At 37.1% G+C, this 14,825-nt stretch overlaps 1 protein-coding gene across 5 annotated transcripts in view; it reads right to left on the bottom strand.

Annotated features, from left to right (window-relative positions):
* wdpcp (WD repeat containing planar cell polarity effector) overlaps positions 1-14,825 on the bottom strand; it is a 95,959-nt gene that overhangs the window by 70,538 nt on the left and 10,596 nt on the right. For all 5 annotated transcript variants that reach the window (XM_023327072.1, XM_014471588.2, XM_023327074.1 and 2 more), the window contains 2 exons: positions 4,440-4,577; positions 1,378-1,462 (listed from right to left, as the gene is read on the bottom strand). In XM_023327072.1, the coding sequence (XP_023182840.1) occupies positions 1,378-1,438 (61 nt within the window). In that variant the 5' untranslated portion in view covers positions 1,439-1,462; positions 4,440-4,577. The remainder of the gene's footprint in view (positions 1-1,377; positions 1,463-4,439; positions 4,578-14,825) is intronic.

The raw sequence follows: 14,825 nt of genomic DNA, 5'->3' as shown, positions 1-14,825 counted from the left end.
CATTACTCACCTTTGGTTTGTGATTTCGTAACAAATTTTTGCTGTTTTGTAATGCTCTGATCAGCCAATATAAATATCCTCAATATCCCTGTCCGAACATCTTTGTTAGGACAATTATCTTTTGCTTGCCAAGTTATTTTTATTATTATTTTTGCCTGTTTTGTTTCTGTGGCCTCTTTAAGAGATCAACATCAAGTTTTGTAAATAAAATAAATTCAGGCTAAAATAAATGTAAAAAATATTTTATATATTTGTATAAATTTAATCAGTATATATATACTATATATAGTTTTATAATTACTGTGATTCCTGCTTTTTCCAAAAGAGCTAAAATAAACCAGATTGTTCTGATCTGTTAAAGATCTAGCATCCAGCATATTTTGAATAAATTTTCATATTTTTTTCCATCTATAATCTAAATTCTGTAAGACAGTTTTTTTTTTATTCCAGATTTGTTTTTATGTTAAGTGTAGTGATGATCCAGGATGCCAGCTATTTCAGATGTTTTTGTAGCACTGCTATTGAAGTATTTTTATAATAATAATATTTCTTTCTAATAAAGTACAAGGCATTTTAGAAAAATATTTTTTCTAATATTTATTCATACTTAAAGAGTTTCTGCGGCAAATGTTGCATTTTGTCAAATTCAGAGCTGGAGTATGTAACTTTTCATTAGAAAAAATAATGTTTTTTACATATTTGTTAAAACTGTCACTATATCTTTAAAGTATAGTGAGAGACAGATGATCTGTGAAAAGAAAAATCTACCTCCTCCGCCTCCTCCATGTGGTTCTACTGTCACCAGCAGGATTACACCGCTTGGTCAGACACAACCAATCAGAGCTGGGAGGAGGGTCTTAGCGCTGTCAATCATCCCAGTATAAGCAGTGGTCACAAGCTCTCCCTTCCTCTCTGGAATAATTGGGCAATAAATCTTGTTTGATGACTTAAAAAGTTTATGGGTGACCATCAAAACAAAGTAAATACTTTATCACCTGATTTGTCATTATTTGTTTCTGTGAAAAACAAAAAAATTGCCCATGTGCATTAATGTTTTTCTCAATACTACTGAACGTAGGGGTTTGTGTAAAAAAAATTAAATCAGTAATGTGTTTACCAAGCCAATTACAATTATAAATACAATTTTATGTAGGGAAAAACTGTTAATCATAACGCAATAATCAGACAAGAAAGTGAATTACGTAGAGCAAGAGTCAGTGTCAGATTGCCGAAGTAGACATAAGTGCAGACAATATGTCAAAACAAAGTGAGTGTTGACAGGAACCGCCAGAACAAGACCGAGTGGGTCGAAGAAGAAAAGAGACAATGAGAGACTTTATAGGAGGTAGGAAGATTGAACATGGTGATAAGTGGCACCTTTAACTTGGAGCGAGTTCTTCGTGGACCATAAGTGCAGCTCAGCCAGGCAGAACGCCATCTGAAGGAGGAGTGTAACCAGAGTCTGCAGCAGGGGACAGCAGGCAAATAAAAGATGGAGAGTGAGTCGGGGCAGTCCGAACACAATCAGACCTGAATATCTTGATGGGAACACAAATGGCCAGGTCTGTTTCAGTAAAAGGGCCAAGCAGAGCATGAACACCAAACTTGTCTAAGGTGGCTTGTAACACTTACCTGATTGAGCACAGACACAATATAATTGGTAAAGTCCTCAAACATCACCCCAACAAATTCAGCATTTTTTAATATCCTTTACTTCCTTTCATATCAAAATGAAAAGATGTTTGTACTTAGCACCTCAAATACTGCAATAAATTCTGCAACTTTATAGCTAATCATTTCAACATCTGCAGATATGCCTTGGTGTGTCCTCCTAACGTATCCAACAATTGCTTGATTTGTTTTTTGAGTTTCCAATGGCCTTTTTATTTTTAACAAATCTCTAATTCGGACATTTTCATAGTGCAGTGGTCAGTTCAAAAAAAGTATTTATTCATTTTTACAATTACCAGTTTTCAACTTCTATAGTTTACTAGATTTGATTTCATTTGATTTGTTTGCTGAACTTTCGGCTGTTCACAATTGTACACGATATGTGCAAAATAAAGAAAGTAGAAGAAATTATTGAAATAAATTACATTCACTATTGAATATATAAGTAAATAAAACAGTGAAAGCAGAAAAATAAATTACAACTAGACATAAATTAGTGGGATGTTCTGCCAATATGATGACTGAACCCTACCTGAAAAATAAACTGAAATAAATTTTAAAAAGTTTTTTAAATAAAAATTAAAACAGAAAAAAGCAATTATTTACTATGTAGCTCCTTGTTTGTCAGCTGCCACTTTAAAAATAGCGCTTCAGCTTCATGACAGTTAAATTTGTTTTACAGGAAGCAAAACAATTGAAAAAATGTTGGAGCCTGTTTTTAGCACAACAACAGACAGTCAAGGGAGCAGCAGTGCTTCTCTGGTCAAAGGTCAAGTCTCCTGAGACATTTTTGATGTCATCCAATTAAAAGGACTTTAGATTGAAGGGATGAAGTCAAATAATATGTCAATTTTTTGAACCTGTAACTTAAACTTGAGTGTGAGTATGTAATATTATTGGGATCATTCTATTTACATTTGTTTATCTCTGTCTTGTGAGTGTTTGATAATCCAATCTCTACTGAATCAGGATTGCATTTAGTCTCTTCAGATGATTTAAAAATGTTTTAAACCTACACTGTGGGTGTGACTGCCAACAGAGAGCAATTAGTTGGAGTAATGGTATTTGCAGTAATATCAGTCAAGGGTGAGATTTAGGTAAATATGACCAATGCTCTGGAACTCGATAATGTGCCACAGCATTGCCTCCCTTCCTGTTACACTTGTATTTCTGGTGAGACTAAGGGAAAACAGTAAAGGTTATGTTGCAGGTGAAAAATGCAAAAAAATAAAATAAAATTTACATGATCACAGTCTAACACTGAGAAAGATCAAGGGTGGTGACCCATCAGAGGTAGACTTAGAGACTTAGACTTAGACTGACTTTATTGTCATTTTGCATGCACAGGGTGTATACAGAACGAAATTTCGTTGCATACGGCTCAGGACAATGTTTGAGGTTCCAATGTTGTGAGGTTACTCCAGAATAAAATAAAATGCAGTATAAAATATGAATATAAATATGAATATAAAATATAAAGTGCAGGACTGACAGTAAAATGGAAGTTATTTAGCTATGTACATGTGCAAGGTATGAAGTGGAGACCAGTTTTTGAGTGCAGTCCAGTTAAGAGTTCAGCAGTCTGATGGCAGGTGGGAAAAAGCTGTTTCGGAACCTGGTGGACCTGGTTGGAGTAGGAGGAGTTGACAGACACACATTTTAGAGCTGACAGCTCAGACAAAGCAGGCTGCATTCATCAGATCAGCTAATAAAGGTGCAGCAGGTTAGATGGTTTCATGCTGTCCATCCATCTTTATCACAGGCTGTACTGCAGTCAATTAACCATGAGGTCAAAATGTTGCTTCTCCCGTTCTGAAAGTATTGAAAGGTGCTCCGGCAATTCATTGTGTTTCCACACAAAATCTGAACAGAACATTCTTTTGGTGGGGGGGGCTCAGGAATAAAACAAGAACATAGCATAAGGCTACAATTAGAAAAAATTACATACAACAGCTTAGCTACGGTGGTAGCAGTGTAAGATATCATACTATATGTCTGCTTTTAGGTTTTGTGAATGTTTGTCACATTTTTACCAGTGCTTCACTGAGAAGTAGCTTGCATAATGAGCTCAGCAGATGTGCAGTTCCATGAGGTGGTGAGGTGCTAATTGCTGCTGGCTAGTCTGAAGGAGCTGAGGGGAGCTGCAGGCGGAGGGGTGCTCTGTGAGGTGAAAGCTTGGAAGTTTAAAAACTGCAGCTACAAGGAAGAGCTGCATCTCAAAGGCGGCGCTTGGTTCACCCTTGCGTTTTGCACAGCAGAATGGTTGCCATGGAGATTAAAGAATTTCTCAAACATGCATAAAACAATCAAGGCAACACTCCACGTATGTTTTGATGAGGGAATAACATAACATGATGGAAAGCTCAAAAAGTTAATTTTTACAATACTACCCCTTTAAGCTCCTAAAATGGTTTGTTTTTATTAATTATATACTTTATGTACAGTACTTTGCTTCTAAAACAGCAGCTGTTCTTCCAATTCAACCTTTTGTCACCTCAATGATAGATCCGATTATTTTTTTCCTGCCGGACACAGCATGATGTACAAATAAACACACCCAGCGTGTTGCAGCGGTCCTGGAGAGCTGCCACACTTTATTCAGATTTCTGGCTGGAGTTGCTCCGGGTTACCTGTGCGTGTACAAACAGTGCGCAGAGGGGCTGGGTGAAGGGTTGGAGGGGGTTGAGGTTATTGTATACCGTCTTTGGAGTACTAAAGAGACTGCTTTAACATCAAAGGACGGGAGGAGGAGGGGAGGGTACACTTGCCTTCGCTTTCAAAGACAGTCCACGGGAACTGTGACCTTGTCTGCTCTTTGCATCTCTTTCTCTGCTCTCCTATCTCCGTCCCCTCTGGGTGAATACTGAGTATGAGAACATCTGCTGCTGTTGGTGTTTCCGCGAAACCTACAAAGAGAAGGGACCTTTTTAAAAAAGAGCCGACTGGACATGTGAGTCTATAATATAAAACTGATATATTGAAAAGTGAAAAAGGCATCAAAGGGGTCCTGTGCTACTTGCATATTAAAATCCTTTTTAACTTGTGAATTTTCAGACTTTTTAAAACCATTTTAGGCAGCTCTTCACCATTTAATGTAGATATAGAAATATTTGGATGCAAGCTTTTCTCAACTGCAATGTGAAGCTCATCAAACAAGAAGCTTGTGTTAATCAAGAATAACGGTGATGAATCAATTAATTGTCAACTAATTTAGTAATCAATTAATCATCAGTCAATTAAGTAATTGATTAATCGTCAACTAGAGTATAAAGACCCAAAAAAGCCCATTTTACTCAGTTAAGTAATTAAGTCAATACTTTGCAAAATAAAAAAAATGCATTTTGCATCCAACACACCCAGAACTCCTCAAGCTGCATAGTTTCAGCTTAACCAGATTCAAATTCTGAAAAATTCTCCTATTAATCACTGTTTGCTATCCAATTATTAATCACTTAATCCGTAGTCAACAGATCGGACTTCAAAAAGTCAAAAAGAAAGAATCCCTTTGGGATTAATAACAGATTTTTGAATTTGAATTTATCAGATTAATCGACTGATTAATAGATTAATAGAATAGTTAGTCGTTAGTCGAAGTCCCAATAGGAATATCTTTAGGCTACATCATACATTTTTGTTTTGAAATTTTATGTGAATACTATGGCACTGCGAAATTGCTGTATTCAGGGTTATCACACTGATCCACAGAAACTCATTAATATCAGAAGGAAAGTACTTTCGAAAGTAGTTAAAATTTCATGATTATGAAAGGATCTATTAAAACACCGACAGGGAAAATGACAGAAGCAGGCTGACATCTCAAGGATCTCTTCTCAAAAGTGAGCATCTCTGGCCTTCAATGCAGAAATGCACAGACTAAACACCAACCATACATGTCTGAGGCTTTGCTTTCAGGCGATGGAGTGACCACATCACAGCAACGAGAGTGATGCGATAAATTCCTGGGTTAAAGAGCTGCCATAAGGTGACTGACACCAGGCTGTCACAGGCTTATGGCAGTCACACTCACCCTGCAGCACACCCACAAATCTTCACCAGGCTTCAAACGCATTATCATTCCCTCACCTACCTGGCTCCGGGTAGATTTGATACTTTTCTTCCCAGACTTAAGTCTCCAACCCTTACATTTGATCAGTCATTTACTCTCTTGTCTCTGATAAGCCTCTAAACACATCTTTAAACTTTGAACTACATTAAATTAGAAAAAAACAGGTCGATTTATTTTGAGCTTTCTCTCAGCTACACTCAATGACTGTTGCAACATACCCCGATTTTTTTGCATGAAACATATTTCTTCTAATTGAGACCAAACAGCCGATTATTCTGTCCCATAGCCATTTGGTTTGTCCATGTGTATAAATTCATGTAAATGTTAACCTGGCTTCACTGTGGAATGTGACATTGGTACTCCACAATCAACCAGTATGTTAAATGTTGTTTTCCTTTTGACCAATGTCCTTTTATCAGATAAAAGTGTTTGACTCAGGTAATGTAAATGTGAACTTAATTATTTGCTTTAAAATGGCTCCATCAAATTTCTGACCTCTATCCTATTTTTAAAAAATCACAGACCGCACTAAAAAGCCAGGTGTATCTCAGAAAAATAATCAGTTTAAATGACTGCTACTATTTCCTGTAAGTGGAGTGATTAAACGCCTATTCTGATTTAGGCTAAGTCTACACTTCTACCAAGAAATAGACAAAACTGAAATGTAAATCTCCCACATATAATACCTGAGAAATGTTTTGCTTGTAAGATAAGTAACTCCAACTAAATAATTGCAGAAAACATGGAAAGAGATCAAAAATGCTGTTTTTTAATAGCAGATATTTAGACTGGAGAGGCTGTCTCCGCTGGATTTGGGCTTCATCAAACCCTTCTTGGACTTTTTCCATCCCAGGAACCGGTGGAAGGTTTTCCTCAACGGCTTCTTGTTTTTTGCCTGAAGTTCGTCTGAGGCGCTGGAATCTGCCTGAAGCTTGGAGCCCTGCGAGTCAGGTGTGGGGTCGTTTTCCTCCTCCGCAGCCTTCAAACTCTGCTCCAGCAGCTCCAGCGTGTCCTCTCCGAGGGTCAGCGCCTCCATGTCTTCGGTGGTGCTAAGCAGCGGCCTCATCTCGTGGACGTTGTTCTGCTGCTCCTCTATGACGGCCCTCAGCTCTCGGATGAGAAACAGATCTGCTAATGCCCGTTGTGCGTGAAATCTGTCCTCTTGCCTGAGATGCGCTTGAATATGCTCCAGTTCTTGCTGAAGAGCAAGGTTCTTGTCTTTCTCTGCCTTGAAGACGACTTTTAAGTCTTCCAAGTCTCTTAGTACATTAATGTTGCTCAAGATCTTCTGGATCTCTTGCAATTTTGCTTGCTCAATGTGGGCTCTGCTCTCTAGAAACTCCTTGAACTGATCTCTGCTGTCATTCAGTTCTTTCATCAACATGTCTTGTGGCTCACTGAACATCTTTAAGTTGCTGCGTCTCCCTGATGCCATTGTGTGATTCTTACGGTTACCTCGTTGCTGGCTTGAGTCACAATCTCCTCTGGCATTCTGGAGAGCTTGGTCAATCTTTCTCATCTGCAGGTAGAGGTGCTCCATCTCCGTTCTCTGCGCCTGCAGCTTGGCAGCGAGCTTGCTGGACGTTTCTTTGTTGTTCTCAATATGAGTCTTGGCAGTTTGAAGCTGAACCTTCAGATCCTCAACTTGTGACGCCAGCACCTTCTTCTCAGTCTCAGAGTCGTGCAGCAGCTTGGCTAATTTGTAAGAAGGTAACGGAGGATTCTTGACAGGGTTGTTGTTTTTCTCCTCCATAACTTTAGCAGTTTTCTTCTGTCTCACCTCTGATGAGCAGGTGTTGTATCTGACAGTTGTCTGAAAGTGTTTGTTTACAGCTGGTCACCATAGAAACCCCAGATGAGAATAGAACCATCTGTCCATCTCTGGATGCTTTTGTATATTTTTAAATGCTGCTTCTCAATCACACCATAACAAAGCATTTTACAAAAAAAGAAAAACATTTTAGTGCATGAAGTAGTAATTGAAACATTTAATATCTAGAAATAATCGATTAATCGTTACTTGGAGTATTCAGACTCAACAAAGGTCATTTACTGACACCCCTCGCCCCCCAACATATTCAGAGTACTGTTTAACCCACAACCATAAAAAAATATATTCATTTTACATTTAAACAAATTGTCTGTAATATGTTTAAGCCAGAAATCCTCAAGTGGCATTGTTTTATCTTCACATGGTGCAGATTTACTAAAGGAATGCTATGGCAATGCATTTTAGGCAATAAAATGTTTATTTTCTTCCTTAAAAAGGAAACTGAATTATTTGTTTACTTGTATATTTTAGTGAATTTCTAATATTGTGCAAAAAGATTTAAGTGGTTAAATAAAAATCTGTGCAAATTTTTAAAACCCAATTAGTCAATCGTCAGAATAATCAATAAATTAATTACTAAAATAATTTTCAAATAATAACTCTAGCAATAAGAAACCTAATAGAGAGAGGCTAGTTGTCTGAGAAGGGTTAAGATAAATAAATCTCTAATCTTAAAAGCTCTAACAGTAAAAAAAAAAAAAAAAAACGATAAGGAGGAAGTCATTTTTTTCTGATAAAGTAACACTAAGCAGGTAGTTTTCTGTTCAATTCAGCACAATTTGTTTATCCCCAAAGGAAATGAAATTTTATTGTGAAATTATGGTGAATTATATAAAGCATTGGGTGTGTCCAAGTTGTCCAAGGGCTACCTCCTTCTAAGGCCAATTACATTACAGCGATATGATGAAGACTGTCCAAATACTGAAACATTCAATAAATTAGAACTAAAAATAATAACTGAAAATCCCATTTATTTTAGGAATTTTGTCACCAAGTAAAACACAGACAAAGATTAACTTTTTGTGCTGGTTTCCCTGACACGCCTAACCATTTTTTTTCTTAAGTGCACCAGCACAAACGTTAGGTGCATCCAAATATTCAACTGCATCGCATTACTTTTACATCGGTTTTACAAGTTAACTTTTTTTAATCACTGTCAAATTAAAGTAATATTGACTCATAAAGAATTATTAACAACCTAGTAAGTATAAAGTTATTTATTGGAAGCAGAATTACTGAAATTGTGTTCCAGGAGCTTCCATTAGCTGAAATGTAAACGTCTCAAGATAAATGAAATGAAATAAAACCTAGACCTTTTAGGGGCTAAACATCTTACGAACATCTCAAATTAAACATTTCTTTATATTCAAGCCATTTTTCTGACAAAACCTTATTTCTGACTTATACTTGAAGTGAAGGTAAGTTTTTCCTTTGAGGCATTTAACTACATTATTATCTCAGCCTTTAGTGATGAACTGTTTGCGCTATGTAATATTTTTTTGAGGTGAACTATTGAGAAATCCGGTTGAATTTTCAACCCACTTGGTCGAAATCTGGAGCCCTTTTTCAGCCTCTCAATAGAAGACTAAAATAATGTGGAGAGGTTGGGGGGCACAGCCAGCATATATTAAGTGAAGCTGTAAAAACAACAAATTGTGCAGCCATATTGGTGGGTAAGACAACTAACTATACAGGTCAATATGTACCATTCTGAAGCAATCTGGTGTTTTTACCATGTTTCAGTAACAGACTGCATAACAAACTTAAGACTGAACACAACATTTCTTAAAGAATTAAACAAAATAATGACACCAAGTACTGAAAAGACGAATGTATAAATTGAAGGCTTAAACTAGATACAACTGACTGACAGAAAGACCTTCGTGCAAATGCAACTAAAAATTTTGTCACAACAGTGAAAGTCCCAGTCAGGGACTTTCCGTGAGTCCCTGACTCACATCCTACTCATTGACCGTGAGTAGGATGTTCAGTTGTCCAGTCCCAGAAAAGAGTTGCGTAGCAGTCAGAGGTTTGGTGGTGAAAACATTAAGAAATCATTTTTAACCAAGAACTACATCTGAACTGGCACTGGAATGAGTTTAGAGGAAAAACCCCTTCCTAAGTGTCACTAATGAGTCCTCTGGGACATGTTCAGGTCAAGTTCTTTTTCTTTTCATCCCAACTGTCGGTCTTTCTTTAAGTTGCTCTACTTCAGTTGTTTTCTACAGGACCTGAGGCAACGCAGAACTCGACCCGCTGTGAAGACCCGCTTCTTCATAGTGGAAGAGTTGAAAAAGCCTTGCAGCGGTACGCACACTTACACATGGACACAAATACACACAACACGAACCTTAGCCCAGGAGCAAGTACAGAGAACCTGAACTGTCTCATTAAAAGAAAGAGTGCTTGGCAGAGAAGAAGAAAGGGTGGGCAAAGTGGCGCCAAGCAGTGGGCCGAAAACCTTTCATTCACACCGACGTATGAAGTCCCACAGGAGCCCACTGAGTCATCAGCCCAGAGAGAATAGAGGTGATGGACACACAGAACAAAATGAGGCAAAGGTAATTCTATTCAACAGAGATGACAGGTACAGTCGTCTTTGTATCCATGTCCACATGTGTACATCTCTATGTCTTTTGCAGTGGACTTCAGTCAGCAGGAAAACAAAGCCAGATGGCATGACTGCTAGGCAGCGTCAGTGTCAAGAGAGAATGTGCGTGTCAGTAGAGTATGTCTGAATGCCTGTGTGTGTAGAAAGAACTCCAAAAACACCGGAAGCATTAACTTAAGTTAAAAAGAAAAAGACATGGGAAGGTGAGGAGTTGAAAAGTTCGGGGAAAACTCCTTAGAGTTAATGATCAAGTTACTTTTTTGGCTCACTAAAGATAAGTCAAAAGAACAAAAGCAAGTCATCAGCGAACATGAAAAGTGAGGTAAAACGTAATTTTCTTCTTTACCTCAGCAAAGAAGAAAATTACGTCAGACTGAGGCTTTATTAAAATCTTTCTTGTGAAAATTAGAATTAGCATAACGTTTAAGTGGCTCTACAAAAGTAACTACGGCAAGAGAATGACAAGGAGTTGAGGATACCAATCCATACAATTTTATATGATTGGTACAAAAGTCCAAATGTGGCATTTAGTCATTTCTGGCTCCCTTTATCTTTAACTTCCAGTGCAACTGGTTGCTTTAAGTACTCATCTAATTACTAAATAGCTGCAGAGATGCATCTGTCAAGAAGAGAGATATTAGTTGAACACGCTTCAAATCTGGCAATAAGAAAGCCATTGTTGTCGGAAAGGAAAGGAAGTAGTAGTCCCATTTGTCACAACCTACATTGAAGACACAGCAGACATAAAAAAGAAAACACCACCCTAAATACAGCCAGAGCTGAATGGTATGGGTCAAAAAGTTTAAATTCGTTATAGTGGCCCAGTCACAGGTCAGACCAGAATCTAATGAAGAATCTTGGACAACACTTAATACATTTTGTTATTCAGTGATGTTCCTCATCCAATATAACAGAGCTGACTTGAAAAAAATGGATGGATAAAGTCTTCAGTCTCTAGATGTACAAAGCTGACGGGGCCATACCCCAAACACGTGTAAGTGAAGAAAGTACAAAGTATTTTTTCAGGGGAGTTTCTGTTCATTTATTGGTTGTAAAATAATTGTAACATTATGAGAAAAACCTTATGGAGAAGGAAAATTTTTGCAAGGTACTGTACATGCAATTCTAAAACGCAGAGTTGAAAGAGCATAAAAGATGCTAATCTGTTCCCTTAGTTTTTTTCTTGCATCTGCAAAAGGTCTCTAAAGACGACAGACAGAGAGAGACAGAAAGATGAGTGGATCCTCCTTCTAAGCAGATGTGTAAACGTCATTAGTGGAGGTAATGGGTAAAAGAAGGTGGGAAGGGGGTAAATACCTCAGCTACTCCACTAAAGGTATTTACCCAATGCCTGAAGCAGAAACACAAACAGAGACCTTTAGAAATAACTGAGAGCGAGTGGAATTTAGTGAAAGAAATGTTCAGAGGGAAAACTGAGTAAAGTCTTGATTAGGCATCTATAATATTGGCAATTTAATTTCAGTATTTTCATTTAAACAGCAATGATTGACTGCTCAACTAATAGGCCTAATCTAGAGAAGTGTTTCACTAAACGTGAGTATCCGCCCTGCAGCACAACCCACAGCCAGGAAAGACAATACTTCCAAACCAGCAGCACAATTGCCGCCTGACTTCAAGGAGTCAGGGGTTTGACCTCGTCACACCAAAGGAGACTCATGACTGTGGTTTTGTTTATGTTGTTGGAGATTTTCTTCTTATAGCCTGGCTTGGTGGCCTGTTGTTTGCCCCTCACCTTCTGACAAACACTGGTATAAATACTAAACAAACTGCCACATACCCACCACAGCAAATATAGAAACAGGTCTGTCCAGACATGCAACAAAGTCTATATACAGTACAACACTTACATTTCTTATGTTATATTTAAATTCTAAAATAAATAATTCAAATAAATGGAGAACAAAAGATTCTGTTATTTGTGGTGAGACTTTGAACCTTTCTGTGTGCTACTGTGGTAAATGTAAGGCTTAAAAGTCCATCATGATTATTTTTATAAAAATCACCATAAATTAAAATGATTGTTTACAGAGGAACAACAGTTGCTCTTGAACTACAGGGATTTTCCTTACACACTACTTTTTAATGAAATTTTCCTTAAAATATGTAAGAAGCAATCTATTGAAATTTGGCCTATTATATAAATATAAATAAAATCAGCAATCTAGCATACTTCAATAATGTCGAAAAGACAAAAGAAAATAATTAATTCTAAACATAAAAAACTGATCAATTAAATGCAATATAAATAATAAATTCTAAATAATAAAAATCCTTTTTCATTTTTATTTTCTTGACTAATAATGAACAAGACCAAGTTATTTTTGATTAAAAACATTTGCAAACTCTTTAGTGCAACAGGCTGGTAAAAGGTCCCATACACTTATTGATATGTTGGTAAAATACAATCAAATTATTTTCACTAAAATTGATCATAAAACATTACCATTACCACTATATGCCTAACCACAGGGACTTTACCTTAAACCAACCTAAATTCAATTCACACCTTAGTCCTGACCCTAAGGCCTAACCAAAAACACAGTAGGTACCCACAACATAGCATGTGTTAGGAAAATGGTCCCTTCAATGTATTAAATAGAAGGCTACACTTACACACATAACTCATGATTTTTCAGTATCCTGGAGCCGAGGTATCAAAACCATAATAATGTTACAATAGGAGAAATAGTTCATTATTTATTTTATTATTTTTGCTTTAATATGAATTTTATTTTTTACTGTTCGGTGAAATTGCAATGCACTTTGCTCATCATCTATTGTTTTGAAATGGCTCTGTAAATAAATTTGACACTGACTTTGACATTAACCATATGCACATTCCAACTTCCTTCACCCCGTGACTCTTGTCCGGAAACCATTTGTCACTACTTGAAACAAATTTTCTGTAGAGTTAGCGCAAATTCATTGTGAACACAGAATGGCAAACTTGTGAGCAAACAGTTGTGGGTTTACACAATCAACATAAACATTCACTCAGAGTTGTTTGCAAGTCTGAAACACCCACTTTGCAGCCTTTACTCGAAGTGTGGAGAAAAAAAGGTCAATGTTTATCTCAGTTCGACTGTACTGTGCCTGTTTGTGTATAATAGTTTTTCATGTACTACATATAATACAGTACTGCAGTAATACACATGTACGTACGTCATTGTTATTACCATAATATACATAACGCCATAAGGCATTCGAAAGGTATACTTTTTCCACATTTTGTCCATTTACAGCCACAATGTTTAATGCACTACATTGGAATGTTATGTGATAGCACAACAATGTATTGCATAATTGTGAGTGGAAGCAAAATTATACATGGTTTTCAAAAGTTGTCAATAAATTTTGAAAACTGTGCTGTGCATTTGTATTCACATTTGGGATAGAACTCTAGCTTTTCACATCTAGAAAATGACATTTTTAACCATTCTTCATAAACTAGTTTAAGCAGTGGTTAGGTACATTAACTTTCAAATACTCCCGTGCAATTCTCAATGTAATATTATGACTAAACTCAGCTTTGACTGGGCCATTTAAACACTTGAATATGCTTTGGCTGTCACACTCCTTACTTCAATATAAGGATGATTAACAGGCTACAACAAGATTTCATGGCATGTTAAGGAGGAAAACGCGTACTGGAGAAGAGACATCCAAAACATGCAAGATGATGATGAGCACTGACAACAAGGGTTGAACAGAAAAACAACAATGAAAACAAATTCTTAGAGTCTTCCTGGGGGATTGAGAACCAATATCCACCTTCAGCTACATGCACACAGACCCATCAAGAGGTCAGGAAGAAGAAGTCCTTTAAAGTTGTTGTCAGATGCACACAGTGAAATGCACTCTGGTAAAATGAGAGGTCAGGCTGTACGTCCCCGAGACCTCTCAGCGGTCTTATTTAGCCGTCACACACTCACACATACGCTGTCTGTCATTTCAGAAACGAGGCTGTGACACCTCGAACACTTCTCTGTGGGCAAGAACTCTTTCTGCCCATCTGTCTCTCTGACAGGTTGACGTGGCACAGAGTGGTTGCAGATCGATCTCACTCAAACCAAGAAGTTTGTTCTCTACGACGTGACCTCAGAGATGGATGATGGTGTCATATCTCTGTTTTCCTCTAGCTACAGTACTACCCTGTCTAGAAAGTGGAATAAAACTTTTTTTGGCAATTCATCAGGTTTATATTCGTCTTATTTCACCACCGCAGAGCCAAGCAATCAAACATATTAAATGCAATCAATGAACTATGGAAATAAAACACTGAAAATGAACAAAGAAGAATATTTTTAAAACTAATAAAAAGAAAATCAATAGTTGGAGTGAATTAAGATGATTCCTGTAAAGTCTCATGTTTGTGATTAAGGACAAAAGTTAGGGCATCTACACATTCCTTATCAGAAGAGTCCACATTTTTTCAGACAAGTTTCAAGAGCTCTCAGCCCTTAGCATTCATTTTAAATAAACATACAGAAAATCAAGACAGAATTTAAGTATGGAACTTGCCAAAACCAGAAAGTAGAAGGAAGAAAGGACACGGGAGAGAAAGAAAGATGAAAGACAAGAACAAAAATTGGAATAAAAGTAGAACAAAAAGACAGTAGACACAA

Source organism: Xiphophorus maculatus, chromosome 22 (assembly GCF_002775205.1).
Source record: "Xiphophorus maculatus strain JP 163 A chromosome 22, X_maculatus-5.0-male, whole genome shotgun sequence".
NCBI classification, from domain to species: Eukaryota; Metazoa; Chordata; class Actinopteri; order Cyprinodontiformes; family Poeciliidae; genus Xiphophorus; species Xiphophorus maculatus.
Note: the sequence above shows the minus strand (reverse complement) of the source record. Positions and strands in the feature narration are given on the sequence as shown.